Genomic DNA, 21,717 nt, shown 5'->3' with positions numbered 1-21,717 from the left:
CTCACTCCAATAGCAACAGTGCCCTGTGTACACAGTGCTGCTTTGTGGTTAACACTTGGCTAAGTCTGTTGTATTAAAAATAATCCACTGATTAAAATGATCTCATCATTTTTATAGTTTCACTGAATACTTAAAATACAAAGCTTTGCTAAGGGGTAACAATATCCAGTTTCCTACTGGGAGCAGAAAATGATGACTTTTAAAGTCGGGTATTTTTTTCCATGCTTTATTTACAGAATGTTTTCAGAAAACGAACTCAGGTCTCCCTCTTTCTTGGCAAATTTCAGTGAAGTGATACCCTGTTTCAGGAGGAGCTGTTTTATGACTCTTTACCCCAAGCTCAGGTAAAGCTTCCTTGCTGAATAAGCACATTTTTCCTTCTCACTACAAACATTTTTGTCACATACTTGCACTTCTGCTATGAGGAAAGGTTGAGGGAACTGGGATTGTTTAGCTTGGAGAAGAGAAGGTTCTGGGGAGACCTCATTGTAGTCTTCCAGTACATGCAGGGAGCATATAAACAGGAGGTGGAACAGCTGTTTACAAGGATGGATAGTGATAGGACAAGGGGGAATGGTCTTAAACTGTGACAGGGAAGGTTTATGTTAGATATTAGGAGGAAGTTTTTCACCCAGAGGGTGGTGACGCACTGGAACTGGTTGCCCAAGGAGGTTGTGGATGCCCCATCCCTGGAGGCATTCAAGGCCAGGCTGGATGTGGCTCTGGGCAGCCTGGTCTGGTGGTTGGCGACCCTGCATGTAGCAGGGGGTTGAAACTGGATGATCACTGTGGGTCCTTTTCAACCCAGGCCATTCTGTGATTCTATGATTCTGTGATTTTATGGTATACATTTTCAAAGGTCAGCTTGGATGTTTATAATTGTTTTGAACACGTGGTCAAAGTCAGAACCAGTATTTCCTGCCCTAAGTGCAGTGTGTTGGGGCAGTGCATATGCTAACATGACTTTGGGTGATATTTGCATCTGTTTCAGCTTTATTTCATTTTATTAATGTGTGTGTATCTTAATGTAATACTGCTTAAGGATTGGGAGTAAGTTAAGAAAAGGTACTCATTACGTTTTGCAGCTTTCCTTTAGTCACTGTTCGGAAAAGATTAAATAATAGACCTCTTTTGCATTATGTCTCACAATAGACTTGTTTTGCGTTATGCCTCACAACTTATTTCTTGTGCCCGTGCTGCAGATTGCCTCATTTAATGATCATTGTTTTCCACGTGCTCTAATTGCCTGCACATGAAACCGCTGCATGCGTACAAAAAAACAGATATCGATGAGCTTGGGTGGTATTTTCCAAAAACATTAAAGATGATTAAAGATCTCTTACCTAAAGGCAAGTGCCAGGCAGCACAAGGACTGCCCAAGAGCTTCCTAGTGGCAGGCGCACCACGACCACAGCCTGTCAATGCCTTCTGCAGCCCCACCTCCTGTGGAGCGCAGCTGGGAGGAATGCATGGCCTGACAGTCATCTCCGTGAGCACCGCAGGACCTGGAAACTGGGCTTCAAAAAAGCACGAGTGCTTGGGCATGTGTATCAAATTAAGGAGTACGGAAGCAAAAGATGACACTTATTTTGCAACGTGCCAGTTAGGGCCCCCAGAGCCACAGCGATGCGCTGGAGCAAGTACTCATTAGGCTCAGCTAAAATCAGGGCTCCCTGATGGCATGCTGGCACCTCAGCACGACGTTAAGAGCCTGGTCAGGCTGGGGCTGGAGTTACAAGCCGCTTTTTCCCAAGTCTTAAGGACTAAGTACCACGGACACAGGCCGGACAAGAGCGGAAGGGCTTCCAGACAGCCGTGACAGCCAGCAAGCAGCAGGCAAAGGAGAGAAAACAAGGAAGACATAAGCAAGAAAGGACTCAGCTCAACCCCCTCCATTGCTTTGACTGCACGCGGCAATTAAAACCACCGAACGCCGGGCCGGGCACACCGCGCGGCCCAAAGCCCATCCACCGCCCCTCCCCAGCGCCCCGCCCGTCACGGCCGTAGCGCCCGCCCCCGCCGCGCCGCGGGCACGCGCAGCCTGCAGCCCCGCCCCCTGCGGCGACGCCCCGCCCTCCCTCGCCGTGCGGGGCTTCCGGCGGCGTTAGGCGCGGCGGCGCGGGGGGCTCCGCCCTGCGCACGGGTACGACGGCGGCGGCTCAGCGCGGGGCGGCGGGGCGGGGCGGGGCCGGGCGGCCCGTCTGGGCTCCTCCTCTCGGGGCAGAGCGGGGAGGGGGTGGCCGGCGGTAGGCCGGGCGGGCGCAGGTGTGTGTGTGCGCGCCGGGCCGCGTGGGCTGACGGGGCGCGGGCGGGTGGCGGCGGGGTGCGGAAGCTCGGCTGCGTGCCGGAGCTCGGCTTCGTGCCACGCTCCGGTGTGCGGTCCTAGTGGTAGGCCTCGGCCCGGAGCTGGGGAGAGCTGGGCGTTGGGCGGGCAGCTGGGGGAACGCACGTGTGTGGGGAGCTCGAAGGTGTGCCTACGGCGTGCGTAGCGGGGCGTCGCCGGTGGCATTGGAACGCGTGGCGTTAATGTGCTCGGAACAGCGGGCTGTCCGCTGGTACCGGCTGCTGCCCGCGGGGGGCACGTGTAGTACTGCAACTGGCGGGGCGAAGCAAGGCCGGGGGGTACTGCCGAGCGGTGGTGGGTGTCTGCGTTGGGCTGATGCGTGCCGTGTGAGCTGTATGACATCCGTGAGGTCTGAGGATGGGCGGTCGCAGCGTGGCCTGATGGCCGCAGGGCGATGACCTGCAGGAAGGAAGCGGTTGGCCGGCCGGTCAGCGGTGTGCAGAGTATGAACGTGTGGGGTGGTGGGAACTAACAGTGAGAGAGTGGCCTCGGTCTGCTTACTGAGAGCGGTGCTGAGTGAGGTGGTGCACAGGTTTAGTGTGCTGCTTGTGCGTTGCTCATACCTGGGCTTCCTGAAGCTTGGGGCTGCAAGGTGTTTTGCTTTTACACAGTGAGGAGAGAGCTGGCTGGAGCAATGTGAGCGACACGTGGCTTTCCTTTTTCCTGAAAGTGGGGGTTTCCAATGCAGGTAGTAGGCCAGATGTTCAGAATGAAGTGGTACAATGCTGTTGGCTTTATGCTTTGTTTAGGAGCTATTTTTAAAAAGGCTTACCTGGTGATTTGCACGTAGTGGGAAGTAGTTTCTGCGATGTCTAGACAAACTCCAGCAGGCAGTGTGGTCACCTTGGATACATAACAGATGCTCAATAAACATTCGTCTCAGCAGTACTTGCATTCTAAGCCATTCAGTGAGCGCTGGTCCTTGCAGGGAGGAGGAGCAACTTGTGAAATAATTTGAGATGCTCAGATTGTGAATGTTTTGTTGCTCATGACAACAACACAGTCAAGATTTTAAATGGACAGAATTGTCTTCACATTCTGTTGTTGTTGCAAGCTCTATGTTGAGAAGTTTCACATATGTAAAATGGCAGAGTTTTACTGCCAGATGACATTGCACGAAGAAACAGAAAGTAGGGCCTGAGTATAAACTACATTGTAAGAGCTTACTAATTTCTAATCAATATCAGCTCCAAATCTCAATAGTTTGAGTGCAGACACTGATATAATCTTCATAATCAATAGTGACAGATGCTCATCTATGGTAAAAATGCTCTGTTTTAGCCTATAATGTAAGGCTCCAGTATTCTCTCTGTGCATTGATGTGTGAAGAGATTTCTCCCTGACCATCTTTTAGCTGATACACATACACTAAATCACATTAATCTATTGTTTCTGTCATTTATGTATTCAAGTTGTCATTGTTGCCGTTTCTTTTATATTCAAGTGAAAGGAAAGTACAGAGACACCAGTTTGAGATTGGCAAAGCTGCTGTAAAGAGAAGTTATTGCCTCTCTGTCTTTTAAAAATCAAATTTGGTGTACCAGTGGCTCATATATACAGCATTTACTTCTCTTGAAACAGGATGAACTCTGCTCTAACACAGTGTGTTGCTCGGGGGTGAAATACGCCAGCCTCTATTTTTCTAGGTATAATGTATGCTTTTTACACATATCCTTTGCTTGGGTGCCCTCCAATATTTTTGGTATGTACTTCCCACATTTTTCTAGCTTTCTGGCTGGTAAATACCTATGTATTGCCCACATGCCCTACTTCTGTACTTGTGGGAGAAGACTGAATACTAGCGAGTGGAATTGATATGCCCTGTAAAAGAGGATGAAGTAGCATAGAATCAACAGGGTAGGAAAAGACCTCCAAGATGATCTAGTCCTACCATCCACCTACAACCAATATTTCCCCACTACATCATGTCCTTTAGTGCAATATATAAACATTTCTTGACCACCTCCAGGGATGGTGGCTCAAGCACCACCCTGGGCAGCCCATTCCAGTTCTTGACCAAAGAGTCACACAAAGAAATCTAGCACTCCTGAATGCTTTTGTTTAGTCAGTGCCTGTTCCAATTAAATATGTGGACAAACAACATTTTTCTTTAGCAAGATGTGTTGAAAGAAGAAGAGGTGAATTAGTCTCAGAAGGCTTTTCATGTGTATAGTTAATTGTATAGAAGGGAATTTTCTTGCACAGTTGTCAATTAAGTAATTGATGAATTTTGAAAGAAAGTAGCATTTCTTTACAAAGGAAGTTTTACTCTAGATCTAGCTTAATTTGATTCTCTGAGTCCCATCTCTTGTGTAAAATTGAAGGCACCCCTTCCATGGTGCTTTGAGCTTGGTGGCTTGGGGGTGTTGTAGTCTGGCTACCCCTTTGTGCCAGCCCTGATTTCCATGAGGCAGCCATATGTTGGTTCAGGAGCTGAGCTGCCTGAAGTTGGCCCTGGCAGGAGAGAGGCAGAATGGATCTGAGTAGGCCCCAGAGTTGAAGCTGCTGCAGAAACAGGGTCTGCTCTGTGGCTATGAAGCAGGAGTGAGGGTGTAGGCAGCTGAGCTGGGGGGTGCAGGGGCAGCCCTGCCCAAAGCAGGGGGTTGGGGCTGGGTGGACCTTAAGGTCTCTTCCAGCCTGAACTGTTCTGTAATTCTATGAATTTTCTATGAATGTACAACAGGACAGAGGTACTGTCAGTGGTTGGAAGATAGAGCTGAATGTGTCCAAGTGGATTTCTTAAAAATTATCAAGCAGTTTAGGAAGGAAAAAAAAATTCTCCACGTAAACTCTAGAGATGTTTATCCTGATGCTTTGCCTAGCCCTGGGCCTGCTTTTTTATACTTGCTGGATTAGATCCCTTTAATCAGAAGTCTAACCAAGTGGTAGTTTCTGAACATCTGTCTGTATCACCTGGCCATACTCATCTATGTTTAATGTAATTCTTCACTAGCTTATTATCCTTCCACTTTCTCGGCAATTTTTCGTTGGTCTTTTAAATCCACATAATTCTTAATGCTTTTAAAATGTCAGAGGAAGAATTTATACTTTTATGGTAGTCCTAGTCTTTATTTATCCTAGTCTTTATTTATCCTTCTTTTGTGATATTTTTCTCTTTCCTCTTACTTTACGTAAGCTATTATATCCTGTATTACTTTTAACTCTTTAATATCCCTTTACTTGCATTGCTCAGACTAGAGTGTTTATATGAAAAGCCATGTTCTGTGCTCTTTTTCTTCATACTTCCCAACTTGAGCCTGTTGGCCCATATCAGCCAAAATAGAAGAAACAATGTCAATCTCAAGGCTATCAGATTCTTATCGATTTTACGAAAGTCATTAAAGTTGACAGGGGGAATGGCCCTCAGCCAGCTGGTTTCCCTCCTTGTTGTGAGCTATTAGGAAGCATGCCTGAGTTTGTGCTGCTCATCACGAGCAGGTCGGTAGTGTGTTGGGCTGTGACTGGAGGAACCTCAGAGTTCACACTGCAGGCGTGAAGTCATGCAGGGTGCTTGCGTGAGATCAATGGTTTGCAATTCTCTTGACATACTCCGAACTGGTTGACTCAGAATTGAGCTCTGTGAAGTCCTAAGTTATGTGGAGCAGGTTTCAAACTGTGCTCGTCAGTGAAACTTTGTGAGAAGCTCATGTCTGTGCTGATTGACACGTGATGCTAGGGCTTGGCACCAGTGAGTTTGTTGACGTTTAATGTCTGTTGGCATAACTGTAAGGAGACTTTATTTAAGAGGATGGAAACTGCAGAAGAGGAATGTATTTTTAAACTTCACTTGTGCCTTATGGCAGCCCCATGCCCAAATTATAATCTTATTATTATTATTTTTATTTTAGAAGAGATCAGGAGGGTTAGCACTTTTCATTCCTCGGTGTCTTTTCTAAAAGATGGTTCAAATGGGATGTTTGGGGAAAATGTGACATTATTTGGCTTTGGCATTCCAGCAGAGCTTAAAGTGGATCCAGAATGCCATCTTATGCATTTCCTTCTGCTCTGAATGTCAGGAGCAATTCATGTTGTTGACAGCTATGTCAACACGTGAAGCTGAATGAAGGACAGGAGCTAAACAACAAGCTAATAATAGAAGAGGCAAAGAAGTGAGAACTGAACACTTCGTTAGTAAACTTTCTCACTGTCATGAGTAAGAGGACCAAACAGTGCAGCCAGCCTTATCCACTTCTGCATGTGCCTTGTTGACAGTGTTCTAACGGAAGAGAGCTGTTCATATGTGCATTTTGTGAGTATAAGTTACCCAAGTAACATGCATGCTGACCTGCATACAAAAGCTACTCTGTTTCCTGTCTATTTTGCTTATTCATGTACTGTAGTTTAAACTTCTACTTTGAAAAGAACTCTCAAGTCTGGCCCCTTATCTACCCATTCTGTATGGCAAAATATGGCCCCACATGCACCCATTCCAAATGGTGCAAGTGCTTTTTGTCTCCCAGGCAATGAAGAGGCATCATGTTAATTACTGTTTGATACATTTTCTGCAGTTGAAGAGTCATCGCTGTTGGTTCAGCGGTTACGACATGCTCTGAGATACGCTAACTGGCAACCCCAGCACAGGCTGTTGAAGACATTTATTCTGAGATAGGCTTAGTCATCTCTGTGCCAGCCCCTAGCAGGTTGCAGGCACTGCTCCTTGTTTTTCCTAGTAAAGCAGACAAATAAGCTAATCTGGAAGCCGGCAGAAAAACAGTCTGCAGTAGTGGAGGGTGTGATTATGCAGTGCTGTATTATTGTCCTAGAGTGTGGTGTACCACTAGCAGAAATCAGAGAATACAGTCCAAGTTCTGTTGTGTGGTGGTAAATCTAACAGTTTACGTCATGCAGGTATGGAGTGGCTGCTAAATATGGGACAAGCATGTGTAAGAGGATCTGTATTAGTAGGGAGTATGATACAGCCCTTCTGTGTCCTGAAAAAAACAAACAAACATTCAGCTATGAATATTTCTTCACTGTTGTAAAGCTTTACTACAGAGGCTTATCTTGATTTTGTCTTTTTCTAGTAGTTAAACCTACTTGTTTGTCTTACTTGTGGCTCAGTTTAGGCTATGTAAAACACACTGGTATCCTTAATTGTGCTGATTTTTATTTTTATTTTTTTTCAGGGTGGCTCTCTATGTAAATATACTACATCTTGAGTCCTGTTGAATTGTTACATAAATTATTTCCCTTATCAGAATTGAAATGCTTTCAATGGGCACTTCTGCTTCTGATGCCTTCACTCTTCTGAAGACTTACTTTGTTGCGTGGCTTAAAAGAAGATGATACTGTTAATGAATTGTGAACATCCTTCAGGAGGCTGGCTACCCTTCAGTGGTTGGTTAATGCTGTCATGGACAACTTCAAAGGGTAATGGCAGTATTTTTGTGAAACTGTTTGGTCTAGTTCTCTGATCTGGGAAGGATTGAGTTAAGTTTATAGTTTAGATGAATTGCCTGTAGCAATTTTGTTTTACTCTGAATAAAAATGACAAGCTGGAGTAATAGGTTTGCTGTCCGACTTTTGTCCGACTTCCTATATGAACTGTCTTTGAGCAGTGTGTTTATTCTCCAGACTTCATTATAGTCTAGATATATTTGAGCTCTCTTTAAATTAAGTAATCTGGGTCCTGGGAACAGTTTTGGTGGGAATTGCAAGCAGTGAAGTAACTTAGGTTTTGTTGCACTGTATTTTGCTGCAGCTTGTCTAGGTATCCAGCTACTTATTTCAAAAGTTGGTTTTTCTTTAAATTATTTTAAAAGTACACCACGGGTAGTTTTATTTGTAAATTTGGAAACAACTTCTGCAGTTGTTTACTGTAGAAGTTTTAATTTCGTACTTGACTTTGTGAGTCAGTGAAAGATTTTTTCTTTTATTGCTCTTGGTAGATCCTTGAAAATAACAATTTCAGTATTAATGTTTTTGTTACTTGAGGGTTAGTTTTGGCTAATATTTCTTCATAATCTTCTTTTTTAAATGCAGTAAGTGGTAAGCCACACTTAGTAACCTGCAAATAAATAATTGTTATAAAATGTGATAGTTTGTTAATGTTTTAGTAACAGTATGTTGTTTAAGAGATACTTGAAAGACTAAAGTTTGTTTCCTAGGACATATTTTATCTGCTTACTGTGTTTCTTCGTTCTGTTTTGTCAGCTCTATTTCAAACCACCACAAGCTGTTATTGCACCTTATAAAGGACTCCTGACCTTTTGCATCTTCATGAGTCATATCTAGATGCCACCGGTGTTTCCCATGTTAACAGTTCTGAGCATGTTTTACTATATGTGCCTTCGGCGCCGAGCTAGGACAGCTACAAGAGGGGAGATGAACAGCCGGAGGGCTATTGAATCAAACACCCGAGCCTTACCTATCAATGTTGAGATAGTTCAGTATGCCAAAGAAGTGTTGGATTTCAGCTCTCATTATGGTAGTGAAAACAGCATGTCTTATACCATGTGGAATCTGGCAGGTATTCCAAACGTGTACCCTAGCTCTGGTGACTTTACTCAGACTGCCGTGTTTCGAACTTATGGGACCTGGTGGGATCACTGCCCTAGTGCTCGGCTGCCATTCAAGAGGACTCCAACCACCTTCTGTAGCCAGGACTATGTGGAACTTGCTTTTGAGGAGCCAGTGTATCCCACTGCAGTGCACATTCTGGAAACGTATCATCCTGGAGCTGTAGTTAGGATTTTGGCGTGCTCTGCAAATCCTTATTCACAAAACCCACCAGCTGAAGTAAGGTAATTTTTCTCTTTCTTTTTGTGCTTTAGAACAGGCTTTTATCCTATAAGATGTTAAATATCTGACCCCCTGACGTTTTATTTCTATGTGTGTTTAAAGCTATGGTGACCTGTCTTTGTAGCGACTTCAGAGATGTGGATTTATTTCCTTGTATCAGTTAACACAGATCCTAATATCAGATTTAATTTGGATAAAGACAGTTTGTGTTGGAATTTTCGGAGCAATTATTGCTACGTATGCTCAAAAGTCCCTTGTGAATTGGCACTTCTCAGTAACTCTCCAATAATAAGGGAAAATTGCCCAGAAGGTACTCGGGATTTGTGGCTGCAGTATCACCCTGCTGCAAGTAACCATAAACTGTTCTCTCTGCATGCAGTAGGTTGTAGGTTGTATGTATGGTAGAATTAGGCACTGTAACACATTTCATGTGGAAATAAGGATAAAACCAGAAGTATAGAATGGTCAGACAGAAGGTGATGTCATCTGTCTGATATTTATTTTTGATCTGATCAACAGGTGTGAGTCGCACTTGATTTTAAGTTTGTTTCACAGACCAAAAGCAATCCATTTGTTTTTCCTCATAGCTGGAACTTGTGATGAATCACAGAATCACTCAGGTTGGAAAGGAACTTAAAGATCATGAAGTTCCAGTTTGGGAGCTGGGAAGATGGAGCTGGGGAGAAGAAAGAGTAAGACTGGGGGAATGTAATTACGATGATAAAGGAAAAGTGTGGTGTGATGAGGTGTGAAGCTCATAGAGAGGAGGTCTGGAAATAAGACGAAGAGACAACATGTTAAAGTACAGTGGAGAAAAGCTGTAGATACATGCAAAGTATTATCAAAAAGAAATTAAATTATACCGGACTTCCAAAGGTAGGGAGAACTATTGGACGAAGGACTTAACAAGACATGTGCAAATAGCAAATAGCAGCAAATGGTATATTCACCTGAAGTGCATACTTTGGCAGTATAAGCCAAAGTATAAGCTAATGGTTAGGTGTTGGATGTTTTTTCTCTAACCTGTTTTTTAAAGATAAAACTAGAAAGCATACTTTAAAGTTTTAGTATTCCATGCTTCCTACTAGTAGTCTGTTGATATTTATTCAAATGTCCTAGAAAATAGCTGTCATGTTATGCATTCAGAATTCCCGGGTAATCTGTTTTGTGTGGTTCTGTCAATTATTGTTGATTAGTGAATTATACAGCTCTGTAATGCAATGTGTAGATACTGTGTGGGTCTAAATTAAACTTCTGAATTGAAGGAACAGTGATAGGTCAAACTATTAATGGTAGGTCTAACTTAAGAGGTAGGAGTGTTTGGCACTAATATAGAACTTATTTATAGTACTGTCTGATGTAAACACAGCTTTTCAAATTTAGAACCTAATACGTAATGACATCTGGCCAATTTTCTGTGAACTTTAATTTTACTTGTTTCTTTAATGATATAGGATAGATTTTATGTAGAGATTATTTCTGTAACTGTTGACAGTATTGCATTAGAGCCATAGTAAGATAGGGTGCTTCAGTGCAATGCAAGGATATACTTTTGAGAAGTAACTTATGCTGTCTTATGGAAGTCTCTAACTAGTTCTTTCTTCCTAAAATTCATTTTGTTTCAATTTAATGTAAAGATCCAGAAGTGTTCAGGAAATGTTGTGAGAAGAAGCTATTAGTATAGTGCACCGAGGAAAAAAAAAAAAAGTAAAAGGTGCAGATAGCTGAAAGAAAATATAAGAGAAAAATACTCATTAAAATCTTTAGGATTTGTTTTATAGCTCTTGGGGTGTGGTCAGCTCTGAGATAAAGGAGACCAAATTAATTGTGGAATCTAATCTGTTGTAAGAGGGAGAAGGTATGTTGAGATGTTTAAATGTTGTACTTAGTGGGTTGTACTAGGCCAGCTGAATAATCTTTTTTTCCTCCTTGAACTCAATATTTAAAATGTCGCCACATCCAAGAATTTGCTGTGTGCAAAAGCTTATAAACTGCAAGAGGCTCTGTAAGGACTTGGTGTACTGCAGTCCTTGTGTAAGAAGATTTCATGTATTTTTGTAGAAAAACATCTGTAGCCCATAGCTGGCCCACAGGTTGCCCTTTTGTTCACTAGATACTTATGTCAGTGAATCTTCTGGGGAAGAGGAGGCTAAGGGGAGACCTTATTGCTCTCTTCAAATACCTGATAGGGGATTACGGTGAGTGTGGGGTTGGTTTCTTCTCACTGGTGGCAGGGGACAAAGTGAGGGGAAATGGCCTCAAGTTGCACCAGAGGAGGGTTAGGTTGGATATCAGGAAAAACTTCTTTACAGAAAGGGTTGTTAAGCACTGGAATAGGATCCCCAGGGAGGTGATTGAGTCAACATTCCTGGACGTGTTTAAAAACCATATGGATGTGGTGCTCAGAGATGTGATTTAGTGGAGGGTTGTTAGAGCTAGGATAGTATGGTCAGGTTGTGGTTGGACTTTGATGATCTTGAAGGTCTTTTCCAACCTGAGCAATTCTGTGATTCTATGAATGATGGGTTGTAGGTGTTCAGAAAAGGATTCTCAGTGATGCACTTCTAGTAGTGGTGAATTATATATTTTTGTCAATTACAACTTTGCATGGCACTACTCAGATCAGGTTTTTTCAGTCTTTTTACAGGTGGGATCAACTCTTCATGTAGTGGGAGAAAGCATTAATTTATGTTTGAGATTGGAATGTAATTGTGTCTAATTCTAGTGCTTACACACAACAATTAATTTGATCTTTTTTCATTATACTTTATCCACAACTTTCAGCATTTACAGTACTGTCATCTAATCTTTTTTGTGATGAAGAAATCTCCCCCTGGTTTTGTTATATTATGCTTATTTTGTTATATATGATATATTTGTATCATAATGCACAAAAATGTTTGTTCTGGACTTGCTGGTGGAGATGAGTCCCTCTTCAGCCAGCAGAAGAATCACAGCTCTATGCAGCAGTAATGGGGCTGTTCCAGCTGATCTGGCTTCAGCTGAGCCTAGCCAGGAAAGGGAGACCTTTTGTTTTATTTCTCATACTGTATTTGATGAATAAGATATAGGTAGATTCTGTAATGAAGACAGTGTTTTGTTTTCCTCCTCATCTATCCGGAATGTTTACTCCTGACAATTCCCTACTGGCTTCTTTGGTATCAATCCTTTTGAAACATTCTGATTCTCCCAGTGCTTTGTTAGTTGCTGTCAGACAGGAAGAGTTTGTGTGTGTTTAAATGGGAGCTTTCAAGTCAGAATTTTTTTTTTCCTGAAGTTTTCAACTTTTTCCCTTTACAAAAATAACTTTGATTTTTAAATTTAGAATATAAAAGAAAAAATGGTCCTTGTTCTTCTTCAATCATTGTTTTTTTTTTTTTTTAACTTAATTTGACAGTTTCTCTTATCTCATGTACCTTATAGTGACACCACATATTCATGTACTTTTATAAGAGCTCTAAAGCAGCTTTCTAACTAGTCTGGGATATGTGGCAGTGCTTGGGGATGTTTCATACTGTATGTCCTCACTGTTATGCAATGATTACTTTTTTTTGTAGATTGGGATGTTTTATGTTTTTTTTTTTGTTTATTTACTTTGGTGTCTTTAAAACTTTTAATTCCTCTTCCCCTGGCTTGTTTTCCACAGATGAAGTATAATACTAATAAGGTTGTTTTTTAAAGGTGAGATGCTAAGCATTCTACTGGCTGGGAGCAGTTCCAGAACTACCAGTGGCAACATTCTGCTTCTTGTAGTCATACCATTTCACAGAATCAGAATCATGGGGGTTCAAAGGGGCCTTCAGAAATCAAGCTCAATCCCTCAGCAAAGCAGGCCCCTACAGCAGGCTGCACAGGTGGGCATCCAGGAGGGCCTTGAATACCTCCAGAGAACATGAATTCACAACCTCCCTGAGCAGCCTGTTCCAGTGCTCTGTCACCCTTACTGTGAAGAAGTTCTTTTGTATACTGGTGTGGTTCCTATGCTCCATTTTATGGACATTTTCCATTGTCCTGTCCCCACAGACTGCTGAAAAGAGGTTGGCCACGTCTCCTTGACTTCCACACTTAAGATATAAAGATTAGTAAGATCCCCTCTCAGTCGTCTTTTCTCAAGGCTGAACAGATCCAGGTTGCTCAGCCTTTCCTCACAAGGGAGATGCTCCAGGCCCTTTATTATCTTTGTGGCTCTCTGCACATTCGTTACTGTTTAATTTTTTTCATGTTTAGAATTTTGCTTGATGTTCTTACGAAGTTGAAGTTCAAAATTTGATTTTGTTTTTGTAGATGAACAGCCTGGCTCAGTATTTTCAGCATTAGCTGTGCTTGCTGCAGTCAAGTCTCATTCTCTTTAAGGTCTTGACACCCATAAGCTGCTGCAAAGAGAACAGCAGGCTAAGGAGATTGGATAGTGTGGAAGATTCAGTGTCCTTAGTTAAGGGAACTCATTTTATATAGGCAATAGTCTCTCTAGAAGTCTAAACCAGGTGTGAATGTCGTTAATTTCTTTTGCTAGCAGACATGTTTGAATTAAAAAATAAGAAAATAAAAACCTTCTATAAATGGATAAATGGAATGAAACTAGGAAGATAGTGTACTGAATTCAAACAATAGATCCATGACATTTTAAAGACAGTGGCATTCCAATGGTGATTCTACCATCTGTTTCCTGTGAATCTCAGTTGAAAGCACCCCAAACACTGCTGTTACTATCAACACCTTACAATGTGGTAAGGGGTCTTCAGGGCTGTATCATATTTGTCTAGCTAAGTTCTAACTGTTTGCATTCTTACTTCTTGACATCCTCAGGGAAACAAATTTTAATCTTGTCAAGTTGACTGTTGCAGAGGAATGAGTTTTGGGTTTTTGGGACAGTCATTTTTGAGAAACACTCAAAAAGCTCATTTGGAGAAGGCAATTATTTCAAATAACTTTTGCTATTTTATATACCCTTTGAGCATTCTTGTACTCCTGTTTGCTGTTCTGCCACCTCTGTTATTTCAGAATTGAACTTGAAGTAGAAATGAAAATCTACGTATTCCTTTATGGTAATTAGACTGCTTAGGTGCTGTGAACTCTGCTTATCACCTTATCACAAACTCCATAAAATCTAAATGGAAAAACTTCACTGAGGTTCCCATTTTGTCTAGTCTCTTAAACACATTACAGATGTGACTTCCTCTCTGTCGCTGTAAAGGCTGTGGCTTCCTGGCATATTGCTGGTAAAAGCTTCTTATTGAAGCAGCATTAGTGCTTTGGAGTATTTTCATGAGCCTTGACTTGAGGACATCTGCTAGAGTTGAGGACAATGTCCTACCTTCAGTAATTTGATTTAACTTGATTTTTGAGAGCGCAGAGAGCCTAGTTAAAGAAGGGGGGAAACAGGAAATTTTCTTTGAATTTTCCAGATATTTGTTCAGAGGCAATTTCTTCTTCTTGGTTTAAATAGATTCTGGAGAATTTTAAGGCTGCCTCTGTTTGTTCCAAACTCAGTAGTGAATCACAGAATTGTAGGGGTTGGAAGGGACCTCTAGAGATCATCGAGACCAATCTCCCTGCCAAAGCACGTTCCTTAAACCAGGTTGCACAGGTAGGTGTCCAGGCGAAACTTGAACATCTCCAGAGAAGGAGATTCCACAGCCCCCCTGGGCAGCCTGTTCCAGTGCTCCGTCACCTCACCGTAAAGAAGTTCTTGCGCACATTTGTGCGGAACTTCCTATGCTGCAGCTTATGTCCGTTTCCCCTTGTCCTGTCTCCACGTACCACTGAAAGAAGACTGGCCTCACCACTATGGCCCCCACACCTCAGATATTTATAAACCTGGATTAGATCCCCTCTCAGCCTTCTTTTCTCAAGGCTGAACAGACCCAGTTCGCTCAGCCTTTCTTCATAGGGGAAATGCTCCAAGCCCTTCACCATTTTTGTGGCCCTCCGCTGGGACAGGGCAGAGTAGAGGGGGAGGATCACCTCCTTTGACCTGCTGGCCACACTCTTTTTAATGCACCCCAGTAAGCCATTGGCCTTTTTGGCCACAAGGGCACACTGCTGGCTCATGGCCAACCTGTCGTCCACCAGGATGCCCAGGTCCCTTTCCGCAGAGCTCCTCTCCAGCTGCTCATCCCCCAACCTGTACTGGTGCATTCAATTATTCCTCCCCATATGCAAGACTCTACACTTGATTTTGTTGAACCTCATCCGGTTTCTTACTGCCCAGCGCTCCAGCCTGTCCAGGTCTCGCTGAATGGCAGCACAGCCTTCAGGCGTGTCAGCCAATCCTCCCAACTTCGTATCATCAGCAAACTTGCTGAGGGTGGCCACTATCCCCTCATCAAGGTCATTGATGAAGATGTTGAACAAGACCAGACCCAACACAGACCTGTAACCACTGGTTACAGGTCTCCAGCCGGACTCTGCACCACCAACAACGACCCTCTGCACTCTGCCAGTCAGCCAGTTCTCAACCCACCTCACTGTCCACTTGTCTATCCCACACTTCCTCAGCTTTGTTATAAGGATGTCGTGGGAGACAGTATCAAATGCCTTTCTAAAATCAAGGTAGACTATATCTACAACTCTTCCCCCATCCACCCAGCATGTGACAACATCCTAGAAAGCCACAAGGTTGGTTGAGCACGACCTCCCCTTGAAGCTAGACTTCCCCAGAAGCTAATCAGGTACCCATCCTCAAACCAGAACTAACTCAAAACCCTTTAGAAGAGAGGCATTTTAGATAACTGTAATGAAGGATACTCCAGAACATAAGAAATGCAGTTCTTTCTGTGGCTTCTTGGAAACTTAAGTTTCTTTCATCCATTTCCAAGTATGCAGTCTTTGTTCCCATTCGGATTGTAGCACAGTGAGAGTCAAAGCACTGATCCTCGATGAAGAGACTGCTTCCAGTTGCATCAGTGGGTGTATTAAGAGAATGAGTACAGTAGGGAAGAGCATATCTACCAACCCCAACTCAGAGCAATTACAGTGACCTGATTTTGTGTGTGGTGTCACCAAGGGAGAGAACAACAACAAATGCAACCTTGTAGACTGGAGGTTTTGTAGTTAAACCAACACCTAACTCCATGGAAGATGGATTAGTGAGTGGGCTGTTGATGAAAAAGAGAGAGCAGTATGAGGATGATGGAAAATAGTTACTGATCTTGTTCATCAGCACTTGGTTTGTAATGCGGAGTCTTACAGGACTGTAAAAGTCCTGCTGTGTCTTTGATTTACTGTTCTCTAGTTTATTACAAAAACTGGTAGCTGGAGGCACTGAAGGAGATTTTTGCTTTGCAGTTTGATGAATCTAGACCTCCAGATGCATTTTTTTTGTAGAGCTACTGCTAGTTAATCTTTTCTCTAGGGCCTCAAAAGAAAAGTCAGTAACTAAGGCATGTTCTGTTAAAAGCAGATGATACTGTACATGTTATTTAGTGAGGAAAAAAAATAGCCTTGAGTTTCCCTTAGGATAATCTGAGTGGGTATATGAAAGTGTTTAAACAAAATAGCAAGTGGTGATCTGAGTATGTTCAAGAAAGGTCATGTGTGGTGCCAACATTAAATATTTGCATAGGGAATTGACCTGTGCAAGAGAGTGTGACAGTGAAACTAAATCTTATACTTTTTCTGAGAGTAGAAGTTCCTCTCCTAAATTAATGAAATGTTTTATAGCTTCCAGTACCTTGGGGACCTACAGGAAAGCTGGGGAGGGACTTTTTAGAAGGGATGTAGAGACAGGACAAGGAGAAATGGTTTTAAACTGGAAGAGGATAGATTTAGTTGAGATATTAAGAAGAAATTCTTTGCTGTAAGGGTGGTGAGACGCTGGAACACATTGCCCAGTGAGGTTGTGGATTCCCTCTCACTAGAGGTATTCGAGGCCAGGCTGAATGGGGCTTTGAGCAGCCTGGTCTGGAGGAAGGTGTCCCTGCCTGTAGCAGGAGGGTTAGAACTAGATGATCTTAAAGATCCCTTCCAACCTAAAACATTCTATGATTCTCTTAGTAGAAAGTCTCTCACAAAAATGCAAAATATTGAAAAAACAAACCTGTTGATCTTACAGCAGAGTGTGTTTGTACTGCTGACATGCCGTGTGTTCACCAATCCTCTATGTTTGGTTTTAGTTCATTGCTTTTTGTTTCCTTTTGACAGAAGACATCTGCAAGCCTCCAATTGTGCTGTAAGGTATTTGTGGTCAGTGCCATGATGCAGGATAGGAAAATTTATCTGTGCTTTCCTAAAAATGTCTGTTGTGAAATGGAAGTTTCAGCCAATATGGATTTTCATATCCTTGAAATTGGAGCAAATATCAAGTTTCTCTGCCTTGTTAATATTGTATTATGTTTTAGTGGAAGTCCTTTCATATGTTTTGCTTTCTGTTACAATGGCCAGAGTTTAATCTATTCTGGAAAACAAACCATGTGTAATATTTCTCTGCACTCTACCGCACCTGTCAGTCCTGAACAATATTTTAAAGCTCATGTTAGTGACAACTGTTATGAGGAGCAGAGCTACTGAGATGTTTCCTGGTACCTAGCTTTCTATCAGGCCTTGCATCTCTGAGGCCTGTGGGACAAGACAAGCAGGCTAAGAGACATCTTTGGAGTTGGGATTGGGCTGATATGAAAAAGGTGGAAGAGATGGGGAAGCGTCTGGATTTTGCACTCCGATGGCAGTAAGCATAAACCAAAGAATCACAGAATCAAAGGGAGTAGAAGCAGTGACTGCTGGAGGTTTCTTTCTTGACTAGAAACTAGACTTGAGGATAAGGGAGAGGAGAGAAGGTGCTCATCTAATGGAAGAGATTTGAAGTTTGTGTGCAAGTATGTATGCAAGCTCTGTCTGTGCCCTGAACAACCTTCTGTCACCAAATCAAAGATAAAAATATTTTAGTTTTGCAGTAAGACAATTTTAGGGTTTTTTTTTCAGCAGACTGTTTTAAAGAATGATGTGAAGATTATATTTCTCTGGTATTATTTAACCATTACAATTCATGAGATAATTTGACAAATAAATACTTCTAAAAGTAATATTTTGCTTACTTTAGATAGATAAATCAAATACGGGTGTTTTTTATAAAGGAATTTGTTGATATTGCAGTTTGAACTACTTTGATGTGAATGAGTGAGAACTGTGGGTTTTGCTTTTTTCCCCTCTTTGTATATTTTGTGAAAATCTTGTGTGGGAAGTGAAGTCAACTGAGTGTGTATTTGAGTTGCTTGACAGGACTGTTCCCTGCTTATTTGTACTAACAGGCAAATTATTGTCAAGACATCTTTTATCATTTGGTTACAATAACCTTACCTGTGAAGTGTTGGAATAATTTGTGTGTATATAATGGTAATCTAACACAAGTGCATGACAATGAGTATACAGTTTGCTTGGTTAGCAACGCAGAGAAAATGTGCTATGATTGTAGTGTGTCCTGTTAAACTCATCCTTTGGAAATTTACCAAATCTAGTGACAAACATTACTATTTTCATTGGCCTTTCAACCGTTTTTTCTCACTTCTTAAGTAATTCTGGCAAAAGCACCCTGTCTGTGTTCAGAAATTGGATTTGTAACTTTAATCTTAATCTCTGTATTTGCATGCACTTATTTTTACAGGTGGGAAGTCCTCTGGTCTGAGGCACCTACAAAAGTGAATGGTCCCCAGGCTCGGCAATTCACACCTAGTATCAAACAAATCAACTTTCCCACAAATCTAATTCGGCTGGAAGTGAACAGTTCTCTTCTGGACTATTACACTGAATTAGATGCAGTAGTACTACATGGTGTGAAAGAGAGACCTGTGCTCTCACTTAAGGCTTCAATGATTGATATGAATGATATTGATGAAGATGAGGATGAAGAGAAGTATGGCTGTGGAATGGATACTCTCAATAAACAGTTCAGCATCGTTGCCCTCAAAGAATGGCCAAGTAATGGATATTTTGATAAGCTGCCTTATGAGGTAAGAAAATCATGTTTATACTTAATACAGTTGTCTTAATGATTGAATGTAAAGGTGATGTATGGAGTAGTGATCAAGACTGCTGTTTTTTCCAGTTCCTTGCATTCTTTTGTGAGTCTCCTGCAACTATTGTATAGATATGCCTGAGTTGCAGTAGTCAGTCTGCTTCAATGGGTGGCTATTAACAAGCCAGTTTGCCAGTATATGCATAGTTATGGTACTTTTATTTCTCAGGAGTCTCTTTGCTCATGCGCAGTTTCTTATGCCTGTTATTCTTGCCTTTCATCTCTGGCTTTGTACAACTGGAAGATCCTAAGTTCATGATACAAGTAGATTTAGTCCTTGATAGAGAAGACACAAAAGAGAGTAAAAGAATGAATGTGACCTGGAAGTAGGGGTAGTTTGTAATTGGTTAAAAGTTTCTTTCCCTGATCTTTTTATAGAATGCCCAAAACTTGGTTCTTGCAGCTGCCATAAAATGTTCATATTCTGTGCAGGTGTTTTGAATCATGATGCAAGTTACAAAAAAAAAAAAAAAAAAAAAAAAAAAGCTATAGCTGAACTTCTGCACACTCTTATTTTGATGCGTTTGCTACTTTTTAGTCTATTACTGGCACAGAAAATAGTTGTAAAGTGCTCTTTTCAAATCCCCTACCAGTGGAGCAGTTGCAGGTAGGCTCAGCATCTGTGCAGGTAAATATCTTTTGTCCTGTCGTTTCCTATGTGGTATTGCTGAATATTGCATGCTGACCTGTAACATGGGAGGCTGATACACCAGTGAGAGTAAGAAAGGAGAGTCCAAATGATCACCTTTGCCTCTTCTAAAATAAGCTGGATTAGCAGTGGAGAGGAGCTTCTACTTGGTGCTCAGAACTCTGGACTTCACAGTTCTTCCAATTGACAGTTCTTGTTTACTGCAGTAATGCATCAAATGCAAAAGAGTGCTTTTGGCTTGAATCAGGTAGGTTCATTTATGAAAGCAGAGAGGAGGAGGATGAGAAATGCTGCCACTGATTGCAGGACACATTCAGAAATATGTGATTTAATCAGATAGTTTTGTGTTTTTTGTCATGTCCTTTTTTTTGATCTGTGGGATTTTCTTCTGTATTGAAGAAAAAGAAAATACGCCAAAAGGAGAGGGAATAATTATCCCCTCTTTTAAATGTTTATTTCCATTCATGAGTTGTTGCCAGTGCTGCAATGGAACAACAAATGAGGGTGCTGATTTCATCCTGAGTTAGCAGCAGCACTGTTGTTTTTTAATTCTCTAGGGTGCATATAGTGGTCAGTGTATTTCACTGTTGGTCCTTCTGTATCTGTAAGGTGGTTTAGTGGTTATGCAGAGGTGTGGTTGAGTCCAGAACATGTAAATGTCTCTCTCTCTCTTTTTTTTTTTTTAGTGTCTACAATTAATTACAGAGAAAATGTGATTTAAATCTGGGAAGTCTTTTTTGAAAAGGCTTGATAAGTTGATTTGTAGTATAGTTGCCAATCAGAGAGGCAACTATTAATTAATCTCATTTTTGTTCTGCATAATTACACAAATCATCAAGATTCTAATATGTATAATTATATGTGGTCTTATTATTCCTAAGATCTTCTGTCTGTATGTACTTTATTGTGCTTTTCTGCTTACTTTTTTTTTTTTACTGGCTTTCTTTTTTATCCATTTTTTAACAAGTTTGCTTTCATGAATGCATTTATATGGTCTATCAATACCAAACACTTTTTTTTTTTTTTTCTTCGATTTAAAGAACCTGAAAATATGGCTAGAATACTTACCAGGGAACTACAAAAGAGTATTCCTGGACAGGGTTTGTGACAGTAGCAATACCCGTCTCTGCTTTCTCTGTCCAGCTGGAAGGCTTGGTTACAGAAACAACAAAAATGTTGTGCTTTGTAGTGTGGCAACGTTTTATCCCATCTGAAATGGGAACAGTATCTACATGCTGTTTTTGAGAATGACAAGTGTCAGATTTTTCTGGAAGTGTTCAGAGAAAGTACTGGTGAAGTAAAGAAAGCAAAGCACCAACTCCTTCCAGTTTTGACTTTGATATGTTACATGAAGAAGATGTATCTTTTTATAGGTTCCTGCGGCACATTATGAATGTGAAGCTGTTCTTAGTCTTCATACTTGCCTGTTTCTTACTTCAGCTGTTTCAGGCTCTTCATACAACCCTACATAATTCACGAAATGTTCAGCCTGAATGGTCTTCTATGCTGATCTTAAAGTAGACAGCAGTTCTTTTGCTTTCCATGCCTTTCTGAAACTTCTGTAGACCATGCTTTCTTAGATTATGTTGCTTTCAGAATGGCTTACTGAGTGTGAGCTGTAAAAACATTGTTATGGTCTAATTTGCACAAAATAAGAGGATGCTCACATCCTGGGGCAGAGAGTTCCTTAGAAGTAAAGAGCTTGATGAGAGAATTTTCCTTCCTTGCTCATGCACTGCTTAATATTTTTAACATCCTTAATATCTGTAGAGTACTTGTTCTCAAAATTAACTTAACGTTGAGAGAGGATTTTGTAGGAGCATCTTCATGTCCTTGCCTTTTGCATTTGATTAGCTTGTGCTGCTTGTAAGGTCGAAGGAATAAGGCCTTTGTCATATTCAGATTTGCAGAGTGCTTCAGACCTGGTGGCCTGAACAAGTTGAGAGCCTTCAATAAAGGGGAGAAATGCCTGCC

General features: G+C 41.6%; 1 protein-coding gene across 7 annotated transcripts in view; it reads left to right on the top strand.

The window, feature by feature from the left end:
• The first annotated feature begins 2,089 nt into the window (after positions 1-2,089).
• Positions 2,090-21,717, top strand: part of FBXL4 (F-box and leucine rich repeat protein 4) — a 56,797-nt gene continuing 37,169 nt past the window's right edge. For 5 of the 7 annotated variants that reach the window (XR_006180840.1, XM_042880982.1, XM_042880972.1 and 2 more), the window contains exons 1-4: positions 2,090-2,143; positions 7,471-7,714; positions 8,498-9,087; positions 18,684-19,029. Coding sequence is in view for 6 of the 7 variants with exons in the window: in XM_042880982.1 (XP_042736916.1) it covers positions 8,579-9,087; positions 18,684-19,029 (855 nt within the window). In the remaining variant the exon portion in view is untranslated. Of the gene's footprint in view, positions 2,144-2,233; positions 2,266-6,360; positions 6,594-7,470; positions 7,715-8,497; positions 9,088-18,683; positions 19,030-21,717 lie in introns of those variants that run through there. The other 2 variants (XM_042880957.1, XM_042880961.1) reach the window with 2 other exon arrangements.

Source organism: Lagopus leucura, unplaced genomic scaffold, assembly GCF_019238085.1.
Source record: "Lagopus leucura isolate 7727_CA_CO unplaced genomic scaffold, USGS_WTPT01 Super-Scaffold_73, whole genome shotgun sequence".
In the NCBI taxonomy this organism is placed as follows: domain Eukaryota; kingdom Metazoa; phylum Chordata; class Aves; order Galliformes; family Phasianidae; genus Lagopus; species Lagopus leucura.
This window is presented reverse-complemented; position numbering and strand designations above follow the sequence as displayed.